The following is a 20,750-nucleotide window of genomic DNA, read 5'->3' on the forward strand; positions in this document are numbered from 1 at the left end:
ACTTAGCCCCACTGTCACAAGGATTACTAGAACAGCGCTATCACCCACAGGTACTGTACTGGAAGATGAATAATATAACCCATTGGATTACCATACTCAGTGCATAGCCCTCAGTGGTTCAAAGTCTAGTTGGGAGATAGGTATCAAGTGGGATTCCCCAAAGGTCTGTCCTGGGTCTGGTATTATTCAACGTCCTCACTGATGATTGGGATGCTGGGATCGAGTGCATGCTTACCAAGTCTACGGATGACACCAAGTTGGGTGGAATAGCAGACTCTCTGGAGGGCAAGGCTAGGAACCAGAATGACCTGGATAGACTGGAGAAATGGTCCACAATCAACCGGTTGAGATTCAACAAAAAAAAAAAGTGCAAAGTCCTTGGGACAGAATAACTTGATGCACAAACGCAGGTTGGAGAACAACTGACTAGGCTGCAGTATTGCAGGGAAGGACTGGGGGGCTATGGTGGACCATAAACTGAATATGAGCTAACAGTGTGCTCTTGTTGTAATAACAAAAAAAAAGCCAACAGCATCCTGGGGTGTATTAACAAAAGTGTCACTTGTAAATCAAAGAAGGGATGCTTCTGCTCTGTTCAGCACGGGTGAGGTCTCAGCAGGAGTTGTGTGTCCAGTTTTGGACCCCAGACTTCAAGAAGGATATGGACAGTTTGGAAAGAGTCCAGAACAGGGCAACAACAATTGTCAGGAGCCTGGGAGACCAGACTTATGAGGAAAGGCTGAAAGCCCTAGATTGATTTAGCCTGGAGAAGGGGGGATTTGATAACAGTCTTCAAATCCCTGAAGGATGATTATAAAGAGGGTGGAGACGAAGATGAGCTTTTCTCTGTGGTTGTAAGGGACAGGACTAGAGCCAGTGGACTCAAGCTGCGGCAGAGGAAATTTAGGCTGGAGATTTCCTGACTGTGAGGATGGTCAGGCATTGGAAGAGGCTGCCTGGAGACGTTGTGGAATCTCAGGGACAATCCTGCCTTGATTTCATAGATTTCATAGACATTAGGGCTGGAAGGGACCTCGGGAGATCATCGAGTCCAGCCCCCTGCCCAAAGGGCAGGAAGTCAGCTGGGGTCATAGGATCCCAGCAAGATAAGCATCCAATTTACTCTTGAAGGTGTTCAGTGTAGGTGCTTGAACCACCTCCGATGGCAGACTGTTCCAGACCTTGGGGGCTCGGACAGGAAAGAAATTCTTCCTTATGTCCAGCCTGAAACGGTCTTGCAGGAGTTTGTGACCGTTCGACCTCGTCATCCCTTGGGGCGCTCTGGTGAACAGATGTTCCCCCAGATCCTGGTGGTCACCCCTGATAAACTTCTAGGTGGCCATCAGATCACCCCTGAGCCTGCGCTTTTCCAGGCTAAAGAGGCCCATGGCTCTCAGCCTGTCATCGTAAGATCTGTTTTCCTGACCTCTGATCATGCGCGTGGCTCTCCTCTGGACTCTCTCAAGCTTCTCCACATCCTTTTTGAATTGTGGAGCCCAAAACTGGACGCAGTACTCCAGCTGCGGCCTCACCAAGGCCGAGTACAAGGGGAGAATGACGTCCCGGGATTTGCTCGAGAAGCATCTATGGATGCACGCCAGCATTTTGGTCGCTTTACTAGCCGCAGCATCGCATTGCAGGCTCATGTTCATCTTGTGGTCAATGATGACCCCCAAGTCTCTTTCTTCTGTAATGCTAACCAACGTAGCACTGCCGAGCCTATAAGGGTGCTGCAGGTTTTTCCTCCCAAGGTGGAGAACCTTGCATTTTTCGGTGTTAAACACCATCAGGTTCTCATCTGCCCATTTGCTGAGCTTGTCCAAGTCAGCAGGGGGCTGCATTACATGACCTTGTGGGGTCCTTCCAGTTCTACTTTCCTATGATCCCAGGTACAGGGAATGGAAACATCAAGGCAAAGCAACTTGCCCCAGGCCACACCATGAGTCAGTGTCAGAGAGAGGGATGAAAACCTAGCCGCCTAACCACCACCTCTTGCCACTAGACCACGCTGCCTCTTCTCTTGAGGCCGCTGGACTGTAACCCTCAGCAGCTGCTCACCTTATGAAGCCCGCCAGTTTGATTTCAAGGGCAGAAAATCAAAAAAAGAAAAAGAAATAAGCACTTCCCTTTGTTCATCGCTCCTGCCTGCTTAGCATCCCCAAAGGTACTGGTGAGAAGTTAAGACAGGCTGTCAATACAGCAGCAGCCACATGTCTCCAGACCACATGTGGAGAGCAAGATGGAAGAAGTCTGCCTCACTGTCCGAAAACAGCAGAGGCCAAGAAAGGGCTTTCTGATACTAGGTTGGAGCCATAGCTCATTAAAAACAATAGTAGTTTTTCCATTGGCTTTAGTGTCTGTTGACTCAGTCTGAAGCAAGTTTCTGTCTTCTAGTTGTTATCTCCCCCCTTTGTTGCCCATGTTCTCCCAGTATAAAAGGAAATAACTTCTAGTTCCACCAGCTGCAATAAGTTCACAAACCATGAGGGCATTGTTTATTTTGCTTCCTCTCTCGGGATCCTCTTGCCGGGATGACTGCATTAAATTTTATTGAATGCTGCAAAATCTTTTCAATTTTTAACATCTTTATTGGTCACGGCATGAGAATACCCCAGGGAGGGGAAGGGAGAGTGTGTATGTCTAAAGAGCCACTGCTGTGTGACTGTGGAAAATTACTATGGCAACAGACTGAGGGATAGCCCTCAATAGTGAGAGAGCTCTTTCAAATCATCTATTAACTCAAGACACCTAAAAAAAAATCCCAAACAAACCCCCAAAACCCAAACACTAGTTTCTGATTTCCCCACAAATCAGCAGTGTCAGACTATTTTAGTGATATAGCAAAGGTCACAAAGGAAACCTGTCCGTCAGTGCATGCACATTGCATTTAGACGTGCAATTAAAATGACGCAGGACTGGACTGATGACAGATGCCTGAGCTTCATGGAGATCCAGCTGGTATCACTTGGAACTTGCACAGACTGTCAGCAGCCTCCGCCTGACCTCAGCCTCTGGACTCCAGCCTGGCATCTCTACCTGCACAGCCAGCAATGGGAACATTTTGCACCGATGCACATCAGTGCTTGTGGTTTGTGGTTCATATCCCAAGAGGTGGACTATATGATTGAAATTCTCCCTTTGTTTCTTCTCAGCGCCAATGCAATATTCATACGGGGGTTTTTTGGCTGCAGTAAAAAAGCAAACGTAAGGAGAACTGGTTGGGAGCTTCTCAGAAGAAATGTTTTTTTTAAAAAAGCCAGAACTCTGCCTCAGAAAGAAACTGGGGAATGGATTTGCCCACCCTGAAAACTTTTTGGAAAAAAAAAATCTCAAGGAGTTGAAATGACTCATTTCATCACCTTCAACATGAAGAGCTTCCTTTTTTGAATCAAAGCATCTTTTCGGTTAGAATATAGTAAAAAAAATAGGTTAGAATATATTTTAAAACTATATTCGGTTAGCATATAGTAAAAAAAAAAAAAGAAGAGGTTAAAAAGAATCAAAGTTCAGTATCAAGAGAGAACATTTGAAGGTACCCAGTGTTATATTTCACTGAACCTAATCAAATTTTATTTTTCACATTTTTGATTCACAAAAATGTTTGGGGTTGTGCCTTTTTTCCTAATACAGGATGAGGAAAATGTATGAAATCTTGAAAAATCTTGCCAGACAGGAAAATCATTCCCTGCTGCGCGCTACTCTCATTCCTCTAGTGTGTATGTTAGTGCTGTACCCATCTGCCCTCCCCTGCAGAGGACACGAGTCTCATGCTGTTGGCTAGGCAGCCTTGCTGTTTTAATTCAAGCTATAGAAGCTCATGCTTCTAGGTCTGCTGGTCTGAGGTCAAGCCCAAGAGAAAAGCCATTGCACGCCGGCTGCCGAGCACCAGTAAGATGGCAAACCTGTGCAAAGTTCCTCTGCAGGCAGGTTCCTTTGTAGAAAGTGACCCATACCTGTGTATCTTTGCAAGTGTGTGTCTCTTCAGTGGGACCAATACTTGTACCAAGCCCTACTCTAGCTTCACCCATCAGGCCTTAAAGACAAGCATTCTGTTCTCAGAGTGATGATAATGATGACACACAGCATGATGGGCCTGACCTAGCTACTGAACTCAATTGAGAGATGGTTGTTAATGACTGATGGGCTTTGGATCGGGTTCCACAGACTCAGATGACTGATTCTTCAGCATCACACTCATGATGCTGCAAGGAACACACAGGACAACAGACCCTGCTGTATGGGAGAGGGACCTCAACAATCGCAGAGCACGTGTACACAACATGGGATTTTAACACCCCCATTAGATTAAATTTCCAAATGAAGCTAAGCTGCCTACACACAAGCTGAAACCAAAACACAATACAGGAAAGAATTAAAAATAATAGTAATTAAAAAAAAAAAAACAGCTTAAAAAACAACTGATGAAGAAACAACGCAACCTGAGAAGCGCTCAAAAGAGGAAAAAGAATCATAAGTCTGCAGCACTGATGGTCTGATTTTCGAAACTGTTCAGCAGCCTCCTGGCTCCTGTTTGAAGTCAATAGGAGCAGCAGGAGTTCAGCACCTTTGGAAACCAACCCCAGATCTCTTGTGCACTTAGTCAGAACAATTATTCTATTTGTTCTGTAGCTGCAGTCTTGGAGGGAAAGAAAAAAATTGTTTCCCATAGGAACTCAATGTTAATCAATGGAAATCCCCCTGTAGCGTAGATAATTTTCCTGCAGTGCAGCAGAAATGTTTATACTCTGGAACCACATAGTGCACACGCTCAGAGAAATCATCAGGGTGGAAAGCAGCAGCGTTTCTAAAACTGTAACTCAACAGCCAACCTACCTTCTGGAGGATGATGTGAGACATGGAGGCATTTGCGTGTACAATGATGGTGGCAGTTTTGTCATCCCGGATCTCTTTTAGGAGAGGGGTAGGGTCCCGGCTGTCATCCAGCATCCGTACCGAGAGGGTGTCCTTGGAGATGAGGAATTGACGAAGCAACTTCTCTAGGTTTAAAAGGCCTGCGAGAAAAAGCAGCACAAAGAGGGCTTTTAAATGATGTGTTCAGTCATGAGTCCTTCACCCACAGGATCCAGCTCTGCATTGGGCTGGTTCACCAAACGGTGCGGCAGTATGTTGAAAAGCAAAGAAGCCATGTCTTAACTCCACTCTCTCTCCTCTGGTCACCAGGGGATGGGGCGGGATGGAACATCATATCATGCTTTGGCCATCAGAAACAGCAGAGTCGGATCATCACGGCACATGGTTTCTAATTATGGCCTCAATGCAAATAATAAAAGAACCAAATGTGTTCTAGGTACTTTACAGACACATAGGAAGACAGGTCTCCAGTGACCTCAGCCACTGACCCAGCAGAAGACAAGGCCTAGGACACTTGTACACATGACAAAAATGTCATTTTGTGCCACGTAATGGCATCACACATTACACATGCACAAGTGTTGGGGGGGTTTAGACGAGCTTGCATCGTTGCAGACTAAACTACCTCTGCATTTAGTTTAGTTTGCAACAATAAGTTGCAGCTGTCAGCTCACCACCTGGCCATGGGAGGCAGGTAGGTTCCACAGAAAAAAAAGGATCGGGCCCCCCACCACTTCTGCACTCAGCAGGTGCCTGATATTTGTTTTTCAGTGGAGCCTGTCCACCTCTCCCGCAGCCAGGGGGCAAGCCGCTGGTGGGCCGAGCAGCCCCTGAGCTGCAGGAGGCCCATGTCCTTCTCTCTGCAGCAGCAATGCCCCCTGGGGCTGCCTGGGTAGGCTGCTTGTGGGCTGTGTGTTGCCCCAGCTTGGAGGCAGCACCCAGCCCAATCCAACTCTTCCTTGAGCCCACCTGGGGAGCAGCACTTGGGCTTCCAGTGGGTAGACTCAGGGAAGAGTTGGATTGGGCCAGGTGTGGCCTATGAGCTGGGGCAGCACCTGGCCCGCTAGCAGCCTGCCCAGGTGGTCCTGGGAAGGCTCCAACCAAAAAAAAAAAAAAAAAATAGGGAATTGGGCTCCTCGTCATAAGAGTGACAAAAAACCCTAAATTGAACTGGATAGTTTCAATTAAAAACCCACCGGTTCAATTTAGGGGCAAAGAATGCAACTCTAAGGATCAAACCCCCGTCACGTGTACAGGCGCCCCTAGGTGTTATTCTACCTCCCTTTGCTGGCCTCTTCTGGTTAAGCATTTTGGCACTGCAGTAACCTCAATACCAATAATACCTCCCAGTCCAAGATCTTACTATTCAAGGGCTTGATTCTGCTTTTATATATATCTATATAGATATATGGTCTGATTCTGCTTTTCTGATTATAGATAGATATATCTGTATCTATCTATCTATCTATATCTAGATAGATAGATAAAGGAGTCACAGAATTATAGAAAATAGGACTCTCCCATGATCTGCAGCCCATCACCTTGTATTCAGGTTAGGAAGAGAAATGTCCAAAGGGAGAAGGAGGAGTTACATACCAGAGACCTGCAACCACTTCTCCAAAGGAAAAGGACAAACAACAGACCATGCACCCATATCTGAGACCCAGTGCCCTGACCGTCAGGGGGTCACTCACACCTGGAGCTGAGCTCGTAAACTAAATGTTGCTCTGACTGTACCAAACGGTTTATTCACCCCAAAGGTCAAGGGCTGGGGAAGCAATACAATGCAATGCAATCAGAGTTGCAGAGTGCTGCTTTCAAGGACTCCTGGCACTTCACAAAAGGTAACAAAGCAATGCATTAAAGGGATAAATCCCAGATGAGGAGTCTCTTATTCACAGTGAGATTTTTCAGTAAGTCAATGTACCTGCATAGAGCTCTTTCCCATGCAAAGCCCCCTGCCTCTCCTCTTCAATACAGGAAGGATCTCAGCTGGGGACTAAAGCAACCAGAGTGTCCAGGATTTCTTAAGGGTGGAATGGATTTCCAAGCTTGCTCCTGTATAGAGGGTGAAATTCACCCCTGCACGGAGTCAGCACATGGCCTGACCACCACTGAAACACCATTTTATCAGCACTAGTGGGGCTTCTGTTTAAACCTCCTCCTAGATTTCTGAATTGTTTAATCTTACCCATGCCCACAATCATCGCTTCCTCTAAGATTCGGAGGCTGCCATGAATACAAGCCCAGCTCTGCTGAGCTGATTTAGGACTCATCTTGAAATCTCCTTTCCCACGAGGAAGGTTCTAAGAGCATTTTACTAACCTTTATTCAATTAAAGGCTCAGAAAAGGAGGCTTTTATAGTTCCTTTGACTTTTTCTTTTTACAGTGGGCCCACTTCATAGCTTTTTGTATTTCTCTTGGTTAAGAAGAGGGCGTTTGGGGGAGAGAAGGAGGGGGAACAATACATTTTCTTTATGAGCAAAGCTGGAAGAAAGTTCCCCAAGTGATTGCTACCAGCCTGAACTCATCTGAAATCAGTAGGTGAATATTATTTTGCCTTGTGAGCTGATGCAAGAGCCCTCTGAACTGCAGGAGTGGAGACTGTCATGGGAGTGTAACCCAGCAAATGCCAAACCCTGGGCATTTCCTTTCTTAGGAAGGCTTTTCTGAGGCATCAGACACAAGCTATTATGCATTATTCAGACTGCAAGAGTGACTGGAGGCTTCCTCTGAGGCCACGGCCCACTGGGCATGTCTACATAGCCTCCTATCCAGCCCAAGCTCCAGCACCTGGCCCCTCACTTCTGCTAAGCTGCACCGATGACCAGAGGCACAATAGATAGCTCCGGACCAAGCCTGACCATGCTTCCCTGAGACGTGCTCTCTGTCCTGAGTGCTTGAGGGTGCTGGGTTGGGGGGGCAACGGTCTAATCCAAGCTGCTTGGGCCACTCGGGAGAGGTGGACAGGGCACAGTTTGTCAGCAAAGGATGGGGCATTGGAAGGGAAGTGGAGCAGTAAAGCCACAGGGGAGCAGAGTCCCAGATATTCAATGCCTCCTCCCTTTTTCTTCTTGCATATGATTTCAGAAAGTCAACTCCTCCAACCATTTAAAAGCAGACCCATTACTATTACTGCAATCTTTCAGACTGCTTGCTCCCTCTGGTGAACCATATAGATGGCAGGCAGTTAGTAAATGCTGGGCTGTCTGATGTCCTCTGCCACAGGGGCATGATGGTGAGGTTTTAAGGGCCATTTTACGTTTGATTTTGTTGAAGCTCCATAGCCTGATTGGAGTCGATTCAGGTTTACCCATACCCTACGTGGGAGTTTATGAAGGAGTTTAGGAGGGTGTGAGGATGGTAGTTCTGTAGTGGGGTGTGGTTGTTATTCCATTGCTCTGCCCACCTTCTCTGGGGCTCTGGGTCAGCACTCAACTTAATGCTGATCTCTCAAATCCCAATCTGGAGCCTGAATAACAAGCCAATTATCCATGTCACTGAATGCACAGATATGACCTCACAACTTGCTCCCGTGTCACTAGCCCCATTTTGCAGATGGGCAGCTGAAGCCCAGAAAGGGGACACGACTAGGCCATTATCTCACCACAACCTAATAATCGGGGCTGCAACAAGGAGCCCCTGACTCCAGTAACCTAACATTACTCCCCACAACCTGTCAAGAGGTCAGCCCTGGGTGTTAGCAGAACAACAGCGAAGCAATGCCATTGCACGCCCGAAAAGAGGGGCAGGTTGAACCCTTCTTTGCAAGGTGTGTTCACGTGAAGATTTCCATTCTGACCCCTCTCCCTCCTGGCCTCAGCGGACGTGGCGTGGTGCACAGGACGTCAGCCTGGATGTCAAAAGTGATGTTCCAGTCCCAGCTCTGACCACAACCTGCTGCATGAAAATCATTTTGCTTGGTTTCCTTTCTCTTTCTCTCACTTGCATGCTTTTTGGGACAATGCCTGCACATGCTATGTGCCTGTGCGGTGCTGGGCCTCAAGGCGATGGAGCCCGAGTTTCAGCAGAGGCCTCCATCCATTGTTCTAATACGTAATAAAGATGACATGGGGAAGGACGCTAGGGTTAAAGCCAGCATCTCCTGCCTGCTAAATGAAACGACTTTTGCGGTCTCTCCATGCAGCTGCAGGAACACGTTAGCGGCTGCCGGTGTCCCCATCAATACAGAGTGCTGCATGGCATCAGGAGGCTGGAAGAAGCCCGCTTTCCCATCAGCTAGCTCAAGAGCTGGGAGCCAGCTGCGGAGAGGTGACTCAGGGGAGCCTGCTTGCACAGCATCCAGCCTGCTGCTTTGTCGCTCTCCAGGGCCATTGCAACTGAGCAGCAATGGGAGCGCAGGGATAGCAAGGCTCCCGGCAGGCGGGCATCAAGGAGCACGCTGGGGGATTTTGTTCCGAGTTAATTAACATGCATGGAAGTGGAGGAAGCAGTGGGAAGGGGAAGGCGAGCAGCGGCAGCTGATGCTTGGCCATTGAGCGGCAGGAAAGGATCCTCAAGTTTTTATGGCTGAACAGTGAACTTGCAATCTTCAGCACGTGGGACAGCACAGCTGGGCCAGTCGTCCTAGCTGTACCCCCCTGGACAGCTCGAGAAACACAGCTCCACCCCTACTCCCCAGCTAGCTTAGAGGAGCGCTGGTGACCTACGCCAGGTCTGGCTCATGCGATGGGCCCAAAGTCACCAGGAGAAATTGAAAAAGCAAGCAAGAAGGCAAGCCAGCCAGCCGAGGCCCCTGGCACCACTTAGCATATGCTGAATCTCAGTCCCACAGAATACAATTAGACCTGGCTCCTCAAGTCTAATGGCCTGCACATCTCAGCCTTGCTTTAATGAGGCGCAGGAAAGCAGCCCCCAGCCCAGCTGTGGAACCGCAGTTCATGCCAGACCCTCGCTGCTCCTTTCGATTAAGTTTTCCCATTTTGATGCCTCCCCACTGCCCTCCCGCCTTTCACAGGCACCTCGCCCCTCCCCTTGCTGCTCCCCCAGCCCATCAAGCGCAGGTAGACAGCTCTGACAGTCCTGCAGGTTGCAGGGCTCAGCCCGACTGATAGCTTTCCAAACCAAATCAGGCACAGTGGGGGGGGGGGGGGGTTGGGAAACGGGGTGAAGGCTTTTGATTTCCTTTCCCTTGGCTCAACCAAATTATTATTTCCAGCACGCTCCACCTTACCTGTAGCCCCATCAGCCTCTTGCTTTCCCTCCTCTTGTCACATGGAAGGAGGATTCTATCATCTAAAGAGATTCCCTTTTGTTCTGGTGACACGGGAATGTGAAACGCCTGATGCTGACAGACTGACACTTCAGAAGGCTGTTTTACAGGCTGAACATGAGCAAGGGCTTGTAGGCCCCTTCTGGCAGCTTTGAAGTGCATAAACGAGGAACCACCGGGTGCGGAGAGGCAGGATCAACTGCAGACTGTGAGAGCAGCGCCGTCCGTGCCACCACTTGCCGAAGACCGGTGGTGCTCGCCTTGTTGTGTGCTAAGCAGAAACGTCTCCCAGGCCACCCGCACCTGCCTTGTGCTTGCATCTAGGCACGTAAGTGCATACAGGAGACAACGGGGTCAGAGCCAGAGATGGGCGGCAAGACTCTTTTTGCCTCGCTTTCCTGATCTGTGCAAGGATTGCAGCACAGGCCTGCTTTGGAGACATGTGGGCTGGTAAGAGAAGAGTTTGGACCTGTGGATTCTCTCTCTGCCCTCCTGGATTTAGCCACCAGGCTTGACATGCATTAGGGAGGAAGATGTGGGATTGCCCTTACTCCAAGTTTTTTTGCATGCGTGCCTGATCCTGCTCACTATTGCACTGGTTTTACACCAGCATGGTTCCACTGACTTGGATGATTTATTCCTATTTAGGGACTCAGGACTGGAAGGGATCTCCCTGACTATCACGTTGAGCCCCTGCCTTTGCAGACAACTGCCTGGAGCCCCTTACACATCACAGCCCCAACCAAAACCTACAATGTGCCAGAGAAAAGAGCAAGAGAGACAAGGGTGTCGCCAATGCACTGGTCCACTGCAATGCCAGGGACCTGATTAGGTGGAAGATGCCAAAATGATCCTATGCTACAGAAGGAGGCAAAGTCCCCAACAGCCCCAAGAGCGGGAAATACTTTCCTGATCCAAATCTGGTGACTGGTTTGATCCTGAATGAATGAGCAGGACCTATCCACCAGACAGAGATTCTCAGGATCATTAGGAGCACCAATGTATCCTAGCCAGCCTCCCACCTCTAGCCACAGCCAACGTCTACTGGTTCAGGAGCTAGCAACCACCCCCTTCCCTCCTTCCTCTCCTCAAATAACCAAATCATGCTTTAAAGGGGGGGAAATTCGTCCAAATCCCAGCAGGCAACCAGTAGGAGCCCTGAAGCATGGGGCTACTGTTTTCTTTCAGTGTAAAAGCAACTAGCTCCCAGAGGAGAGATGTGCTTTTGTCAAGGTCACAGTCTAAATCAGTAAAGGCTGGGTACAGAATCAATGAGTCTTACCACCCAGTCCTGTGCTCAAACCAAATTCACCTGGTTTCATGCATCTTCCAAGTGGCCATTTTGGCTTGGGGCTGTCCCACACCGACACCCTGACAGACCACAGCTTGTGATCAAATGCAACAGAACAGAGGAAACAAGAAATAAGGATCAATCCAGATGCATGAGAGTGCAAGTTCCCCCTCTGGCCACTGCACACAGAGTAAGCACTTTGCACTGGGCGTTAGGTTGGCACACATTGGTGTGCATTTCTGTGCACAGCGGTAGCAACACGCATGCAGGCATGAATTAGAATTACACACAGGCAGCCAGGGGTCCATGCACTGTCTTCCCCTTTGGCTCAACCCACTCCTCATCTGTTCTGCGCCCTATTGCATGGATGGGATTGGGCAGGTTGCCTTGTTTTCCCTATGACCCTCAGGGTGCAATTGCAGTTAGACCTGCAGTCTTTGCAGCTTTTAGCTATAGCCGTCTTTTATTGCTGTAGGCTTTAGAGAGCCATGCAGAAGCTTCCTGTTTGGAGTCTCAAAGCACTTCGCAAGCCCTGGAGAATTATCCCACACAATACTCCCTAGAGACAAGAAACCAAGTCATGCAGCCAAATTTCTCCTGCTGTTGCACTGGATTTATATAGGCATAGCTCTGTGCCTTGCACAGTCCTTCCATGTTTACTTAGGTGCTTAGGACTGCTCTAAGGTAGGAAAGCAAGTCTCCAAGTGTCATTGCATGAAGGCAATGCAGACATGTCCTATAAGATGGGGCAAGACTGGGAGCAGAAGCCAGGAGCCAAATCACCCAGTCCTGTTCATAAACCAAACAGCTCACACACTTTCCTCCCCCATGAGCTCTGCTTCTCAGCTTGTCACACACAACCGCTACTGGCTCCCAAGCCAGGATTTCCTAATGCACTTGTGACTAAATCACATGCTGCCCCTGCCTGCCTCGGAGGAGGATGCAAAGAACCCCATCCAGCATATGCAACTGAATATGGTGGATGGGGCTCACTGCACTCAAAGACAGTGTTTAATAGCACTCCCTCTGCTCAAGGTGCTCAGACTTCCTCCAAGTAAGAGACTACAGCCCAATCTTTTCTCTCCGCATTGGCCTGCAAGTTGTCTGTGCCAGGAGACTGGCCAGTGCTAAGGCTGGCTCTTTACATGGAGAAAACAAGTAGGGTGGGGAGGAGGGGGACCGTATGCCCCTCCAGTGCTCTTCTGGACCTGAGGTGGCTTCGTGCTTCACCTGTACCTGAGGCCTATGGCCAAATGCCATGTCCTAGCCGTAATTGGTAACTCCCTCTTGTAAGTGAATTATCCAGTAATTCCTGATTAAAGCATATCACATTGATTCAATTAAAGGGTGGACATCATGTTATTTTAAAGCCAACGATTTGCTTCCTAAGATTTTTCGATCCAGTTAAATGAAGGATCAAATTAACTAGGGACTGAATTAAGTGAAAGGCACCTATGTGTGTCGGCATGTAGCTGGGAGGATGCGTGTGTATGCAGCTGTGTATCGACGGGCCCCAGGTGCCCCAGAGGGTGTGTACTGGACCATGTGTCGGCACAGGGGGAGAAGGGAAGTGGGGGACAGGAGATGTGCAAATGCTGCACAGAAGGGAAAAAAGAAGGCTAATTTCAGTGTCACAGCCAAAAAATGAAGTCTGAAAATGTCAGTGAGGGTTCCAGCTACAACATGAACATAGCTTGGTGGATGGCTTGGGCCAGATCCACGGCTAGTGTAAAGCAGAGCAGATCCACTGAAGTCAATTGGGTTTTGCTGTTTGTGTCAACCATGTATCTAGTCCCCTGTGGATGCCTGGAAAAGGCAAGGACTCTTCTGGCCCTGGAGCATCCCTGCAGGAGCCAGACATGAGAGATCCTGAGGCTTTGGGGACCTGCATTTTGCCTCAGATTCACCCATGTCATGGTCTGCACGCTACGAGGTCACCTCCTTCCGTCTGCAGCAATATGAATTCAAAGTGGCTCCAGGCACATCAATGCGGCTATGCTGGGGTGTTAACCAGAGGAGGGGTCTAAGGAAAAAGGGCTCAGAAGCGTGGCTGCACATGGGCAGGCATACAGCTGTAGTGACTGGCACATACATGCAGGTCAGTACAAGCAGGGTGGTACAGATGTGGAACTGTGCAGAAGATGCTGGACATTAGATGGGTCCTGCACACACCCCGTTTAGATTATAAATGGTGCAGTCTGAGAAAGACATGCTTGCAAGAGACCCATTTGCTAAATAAGTAAATAAAAAGGTGCTCTCTCAGAAGTTGGCCTTCTACCTTTCTCCATTGTGGGAAGCCACCCACCAGACAAAACGCTCTTTCAAGCATCAAATAAGACAAGCAGCCAATGATTGTTCCCCCTCCCTCAACTGCTGCATACACAGCTGTTGGAAAACATGGAGATTTGGGATCATCGTGCAAATTCCTGTCTGCAGGCTTCCTCTCTGGCCACTGCTTTTGCCAAGCTCCCGTTTTGCCCCACAGTGGATTGAACAGACGCCACCTTTAGACAAATGGTTTCATTTATATCCTTGTAATCAGAGGGGTAAAAAGCACAAGCCTTCTGCAATCACCACTGCCCTTCTCAGGAGGGATTTCACCGCCGGCAGCAGAAGGTAGAGGCCTTTTTAACACAGCAGGAGGTGCCGAAAGATGTGGAAAAAGATAAAATGAAAGGAAATCAGGACCAGTGGGGGTTTAACTCAGGCTGGAGTGACTTACATTCAGCTTTGGCACAGATGAGGCAGGCAGTGGTACAGTTAAAGAAATTCAGGATCCCAGCAACAGCCACACTGATGTCTGTGTTGCTGGGATGGAGGTTCAAGGTGGTGAATCGCTGGAACTGGAACTTGAGGAATTCTTCTGGGGCCACTTTGAAATGAGGGACCTGAATGAAAAAGGACAGAGAGAGAAAGCAAGCAAGGTCAGCTGCAGGAGAACGTCAGTAAGGAGCTGTCAATTCACTGCTAAAAAGGGAGTAGGCAAGAGAGAAAAAAAGTCCCAGGAATGTGCAGCTGGGACAGAGGAGCAGGATTTTTGCAAGATCACCACAGCAACAAGGCTGGGGACCAACTGGCTAAGCAGCAGCTCTGCAGAAAAGGACCTGGGGGTTACAGCAGACAATAAGCTGCGTATGAGTCAACAGTGTGCCCTGGTTGCCAAGAAGGTTAACGGCATCCTGGGCTGCATTGGTAGGAGCGTTGCCAGCAGATTGAGAGAAGTGATTATGCCTTTCTATTCAGCACTCCTGAGGCCACATCTGGAGTCCTGCGTCCGGTTTTGGGCCCCCCGCTACAGAAAGGATGTGGACATAATGGAGAGAATCCAGCGGAGAGAAATGAAAATGGTTGGGGGCTGGGGGACATGACTTGTGAGGAGAGGCTGGGGGAACTGGGCTTCTATAGTCTGCAGAAGAGAAGACCCAGAGAGGATTTAACAGCAGCCTTCAACTACCCGAAGGGAGGTTACAAAGAGGATGGAGCCGGACTGTTCTCAGTGGTGGCTGATGACAGACCGAGGAGCAATGGGCTCAAGTGGCAGCAAGGGAAGTTTACACTGGATACTGTGAAAGGGTTTTTCCTTAGGAGGGTGGTGAAGCACTAGAATGGGTTACCCAGAAAGGTGGTGGAGTCTCCATCCTTGGAGGTTTTTAAGGCTCAGCTCAACAAAGCCTTGGCTGGATGATCTAGTTGGGACTGTTCCTGCTTTGAGCAGGGGGTTGGACTAGATGTGACCTCCTGAGGTCCCTTCCCACCCTCATTTTCTGTGATTCTATGAACAAAGACCTGGCTGGCAGCTTTAGGGAGATGGATGAGGAAGGGCCTAGCTGAGGCTCTTTAGTAAAGGTCAGCAGTAAGGGGATGCTACACTGTAAAGGGAGGTGTAGGTGTGTTGAGTTAGTTTAATCTAGCCAGCTTGGGTACCATGAGCAACAAAGCTATAGCAGCTCTGTCTTTAGCAGGGGCTAACAGCCCTCACTGGTATCTGCGTGGTCCTGGATGGGGCTCATGGGGCCCACACAGGAACCTCACCACCACGCATGGCTTCGTTGCTATTAGTACCCATGTTAGCTAGATTAAAGCTGCACATGCAGCAATTAGTGGAGATCTACCCCCAGACGTTTAGGAGGCTACAAGAAAGAGGAACAAGATGACCTGACGCTGGCAAGTCCCAGGAGGAAGAGGAACAGTTGCAGCAATCAGAAGCTTTGGGCCTTTTGATCTGCTGAGAAGGAACAGGCTATTGTAAGGCAGAAAATCCAGTGGGATCATCCCTCCCAGCCCTAATAATATTTAATTTGCCATTAATAAATCAAGGCAAAGGCAGAAGCAGGGTAGTGAATCCCAGGGAACACAGGCAATGTGGAACAAGCCAGCGCTGAGGAAGGGTGGGCAGAGAGCTGGCTCCGTTCTGACTTGGGCACATGCTCAGAGACATGGGGAGGATGCAGCAGGATGGTGGGGAAGGTGGCTAGGCCAGCTGGATGGGAAAAATTATTTTTGTTGTTTTGGCGGAATGAATTATTTGGAAGAAATAGAACACGGGAAAGGGAAACATCTGGTTCTGCTTCATTAGGAGGGTGTCAAGTCCTCTTTACTTCCATTACCACAGTTTCCGGAGGCTAGCGCCCCACTCTTCCGAGTCTTCTCCTCCTGGGGAAGGCTGTTAGTGGGCTGTGATGGCTGCTCTTTTGAAGGCATAAGCTGTTTGGTTAGTAATCGGAAAGTTAGAGGGAAATAAGCCGCTATCTGCCTTGATTTCACTCCACAGCCCTCATCCGGGGTTCCATTAACAGGAGAGAAGCCGACCGTAAGCTAAAGGCAAATTCCTTTAACCTAAGCAGCCGAAGCATCCACGGTACGGGCTTGCTGATCATTTGCTGAAGTCATATGGAGTCTGAAGCTTGCAGTAAAGATTGCTAACAGGAGAGAGAGCTGCTCCGACACAGGTGTACATGAGAACCAGTTACAAGCAGCCTGTGATCTCCAAAGGAGGCAGGCTCCAGCCTCACAGTGGATGGTTGCTTTGATCCAGGTCTTTTCCTCGCCCAGGATAAAAAGTCTGACTCTTTCCTTATGTGCACCAGAATAACAGCACTGACTTCATTAGAGAAAAAGGCTGGTCTTTTGGTGACGGCACTGAACTGTGACTCAGGAAATGAATATTTTATTCCCATTTCTGGCAGGCTGCTTGTGTGACCTGGAGCAAGCAGCTTCATCTCTCTTTGCCTCAATTCCTTGTCTGTAAAATGGGTGGGTGGGTAACAGAACTTGGCCTGTGAGCTCCTGAGGCAGAGCTTCCCTTACAAGCTGTGCATACCAAGCCCAGCAAAAGAGAAACCCTGGCCTTGTTCGGGGTCTCTAGGTGCTCCTGCGAGGCAAATTATAATGAACTGCTCCTGACTGACGTCAGTGCAAGTGATAGCGCACAGATTCAGGCCCAAGAAAGAGACCACTAAGGCTGGAGCTGAACTCCGCAGAATGCAAGTTTTGGTGCCGGGTACCTCTAGAAAGAAGCAGCAGTTTATGAATAACGGGCTGAGACCAGGACCATGGATCCAAGTGACGCAGATTAAATGCAACGTTCAGGAAAAGCACTCATGATCTAATGCAGAGGGGTCTTTGCCTGGGATACAGAAGGCTTCAGATGTTTAAATAGGCTGAAGCATTAAAATATACGCTCTGGGGAGCCACCCTGCCATGATCAAGGGCTGGCCCTAGAAGATCTCTTTCGTCTCTACTGCCTCAGATACCAGGAGGAAAAAGGAGTGTGCCCCGTGTGTGAATGCAGCCTATTTACAGTGCTCCATTTCAGATGCTCACAGAGATTGGAGATACCAGAGACAGGGTTGACTAAATGGCTGAGTGATGTTATCAGACTTTAAAGGGATGAACTATGAGACGAGAACTCAATTTCTTGTCCCTGGAGTGAAGTCAGATCAGTCTAAGGTGGTTCAAGGTTTATAAAATATTAAATCAGGTGCATAATCTGGCCACAGACAAAAAGTGTTTGTACTGAAGGAACATCTCCAAACCAGAAAGGGGGAGTAATCGTCCAGGAGGGCTGCAAACAAAGCTAAGAAGCTGTCGGGAGACTGTGTAGGGATTCACATCTGCCAAGCAGTGGATAGCTTTTTCAACAGGAAGCGCTGAGGAAGCTCAGCGGTGGTGTTGGGTCTTAGAAAAACCAGGGGGATGGCAGTACAGGAGGGAGCAAGAGCCAAGACACAGAGGAGAAAAAGTTGATGTGGGGAGAAAAGCAACAAACAACAAGATTAAAGGGAAGGAGGGCAAAGAGACCAGGAGAGAGAGGATCTGTGCACTGAATTCTGGATTTTGGTATGATCTTTTCCATGCAAAAAGGGGGACAGGCTGGATGTGTTAGTGGGCAAGGCACCAGGCTGGCACTCAGGAGCTCTGGGTTCAATGCTTACACCTAAACCCTAGACATTCCCAGGCCATGTCTGATGCCTCCATTCCCCCCCCAACCATGCAAGATGTAGATAACATCCCTGCCCCACCCTGCAGGAAGAGGCGAGGATAAAATCTACAAGTGAGGATGAGGAGCTCAGATACTGCGGTGATGGAGAGCCAGACAGATACCAGGATGGATAGGTGCAGACTCACTAGTTAGACCCGAGTGCATGAATGGAGGCGAAGTGACAGGAAAGCTGCAGGAGACTTCAGATGCTCTTCTCCTGACAGTCCCATGACAAGTCAAAGCCAGGAAAGGAGGGAGGAAAGCAACAGGAAGGGAGCACGCAGCAAGACCCTGGCTGGCATCTCAGGGAGAAAAGCATTGTCTGGACACAGAAGACTCCAGCTTGAAGGCACAAACTGACTGAAGAGCAAGAAACCTTCCCTGCTGGATCTGCAGAGGAGGCACTTGCAGCTTGGAGGCAACAAATGCTTTCTGGGATGATAGCTGGGAAGGCAAATAATAACTTCATTTGCAGATAATAAAGCAGAAGTGAGATGCTGCATCCTCAAGTACTGAGGCAACAGTCAGTGGAGACAAGGAGGGAACTGCTCCATCCAGAGCCCAGCAGAGAATGGGGGCTGGAAATTGTTTTTAGCCTCCAGAGTCTTCCTGGACTCAGGCTCGCATGGGCTGAGAGAAGGATTTGAGATGAAGCTGCCGTGGTGAACAAGGTCAGGGGAACTGTATCACCCCATGCACCCTGCCTGCCCCTCCGTTACAACCTCCCACCCTTGTCCCCTGTGGACCTGCACCATGGGCTCAGGCAGCTCCGCTGGTCAGAGCATTGGCTCAAAATGACTCCCAAAGAGGACATTTCACTCACCTCTTTCTCCCCACAGATATTGCTGATAATGGAGCTTGAAGCCGGACTTGATGAAGGTCCCAGGACAGCTACCACCCCTTTCGGCAGAATCTGGCACACTGGAGTCACCATGGAGAAGAAACACGTGTTAATGAGGTGCGCTTATCCAAAGAGTCCCAGTAAGCAGTGATGCCTACACAATACAGCACAAAGTATATCAACTCACCCAGCCTCCAGCGCCCCACTGAACCAAGAGTCTCTGTAGCCCCAACCCCATGAAGTCAGTCTCATATCCCTAACTTTCAGAACATCGCTGCTTCCCACTACTAGTCCCATAGCCCAGCTGTCTTACAGGACAGACCTCCAACCTTGGGAAGTCCCCACCATGTGCTCCAAACCCCTTATCACCACTGCTGGTTTCCTCTTAAAAAGTCGTGGCGCACTCCCGCCTGCTGCCCCCAATCCCACAGAAGCCCCTCGCCAATGCCATTTGCACATTATTTTCCAACCCCTCCGAACCGCTCGCATCTGCTCTCTCTCCACCCTCCTTCAAGCCCAAGGACAGCCGGGTCCCTTTGCCTGGTGACATGCCCCTTTCGGGCTTTTCCTGCTTTGCAGCAAGAAATTTTCATGGAAGTTTATGGAAGATATTAAGCAACGAACGATCCAAGTTAAAGCAACATACTGCAGCAGCCAAACTTCTCTATATTTCTTCTCTCATCTTTTGCAGAACTGAGTATAAGAAGAATTAAATTATTGCTCTCGGTTTGTTTTTACTGTACGCTCTGTGCAGCAGCAGTTAATGTTCTGGACCCAGGCCACAAGAGTTGATATAACATTAACAGGACCCTGACAAACTGAAGAAGCTGAATTTTTCCCTTGGTCTCCTGGGCTAAACTGTAACCTTCTGTGCTTTCAATCAGAGCTCAAGTGAGCTGAAGGGACTTGGAAGGCCTCCCCGGTGGAATTCAGATCCAACCAAACCATCGAGGACTGTTCCTCTGGAGTAATTTGTATGAGTGAAGCCTCCACAGACCGAAACCAGCAGCATCCTCATTTCTGAGCCCTGAGGTCCCCGAAGGATATTCTGAACTTGACATGGCTGATTGGAGTTTTGAAAGACATTGGGAGAAATGGCTAACTCAATATTACCACGCTCCCATCTCCCTCCCATCTAAAGACACGGGCAGGCAGACGAACAGCAAATACACAGTCATGTTTGCTTAACTAGCATAACGTGAGCGCTTGCAAGGTATGCGGACGCCAGGTGGGAGAAATTAAGTTCACCACGGTTATTTGCCTTCTCTACAGTAACGTCTTGTCAAAGCTTTCAAAAATCAAGTGTTTACGAGCTAGCTTATGCAAAGAAGTCATGCATCTAAAAGACAGTCCCTCGTATATCAAGTGACTTGTTTTGCTTGGGACAGGATTCTTCCTGTGGGCACCTGGTGTGTATCCGAGCCATGCCTTTACAATGGTGGTGGAAATTACCTAGATGCGAGCGTTGGAAGCTGAAACCAGAAAAACTGAAAGTGGAACGCAATTTGAATAGCGTGAGTAGTTAATCATTGGAACAGTCTTATGACAGGATATATGGGTTCTCCAGCACTTGAAGCCTTTAAATCAAGACTCAATGTCTTTTGGAGAGAAAGAGAGAAAGAAAGAGAGAAATGCATTCTCCTTTGACAACAAGTTACTGGGCTCTGTGCGGCAACCACCGGATGAATGTCAAAGGCCTATGTTATGCAGGAGGTCAAACTGGATGATTATAATGGTATTTTGTGGCCTTAAATCTAGGAAATTATATAATCTAGTGGCTACAACAAGGGTATAAGAGGCAGGGCTCCTGGGTTGTAGTCCCAGATCCGCTAATGACTTGGTCTGTGACTCTGGGCAAGTCATTTCACCTCTCTGTCCCTCTGTGAATTAGGGATGAGACTAGTGCTTTGACAGGCAATGATGTGGTTTAATTAATTCATCTTTGTAAAATGATCCAAGAAACAAGGGCATATGAAAAGTGTCATCCCAGTTTACACCCTAACCCACTCAGGAGGACATGGAGGAGCTTAA

At 48.8% G+C, this 20,750-nt stretch overlaps 1 protein-coding gene across 1 annotated transcript in view; it reads right to left on the reverse strand.

Annotated features, from left to right (window-relative positions):
- Positions 1–20,750, reverse strand: part of GRIK4 (glutamate ionotropic receptor kainate type subunit 4) — a 212,931-nt gene that overhangs the window by 79,824 nt on the left and 112,357 nt on the right. The window contains 3 exon segments of the mRNA XM_019547060.1: positions 4,834–5,012; positions 14,120–14,285; positions 18,702–18,799. Of these exon segments, the coding sequence (XP_019402605.1) occupies positions 4,834–5,012; positions 14,120–14,285; positions 18,702–18,799 (443 nt within the window).

This window comes from Crocodylus porosus, unplaced genomic scaffold (assembly GCF_001723895.1).
Source record: "Crocodylus porosus isolate Cpor-Errol unplaced genomic scaffold, CroPor_comp1, whole genome shotgun sequence".
Lineage (NCBI taxonomy): Eukaryota > Metazoa > Chordata > Crocodylia > Crocodylidae > Crocodylus > Crocodylus porosus.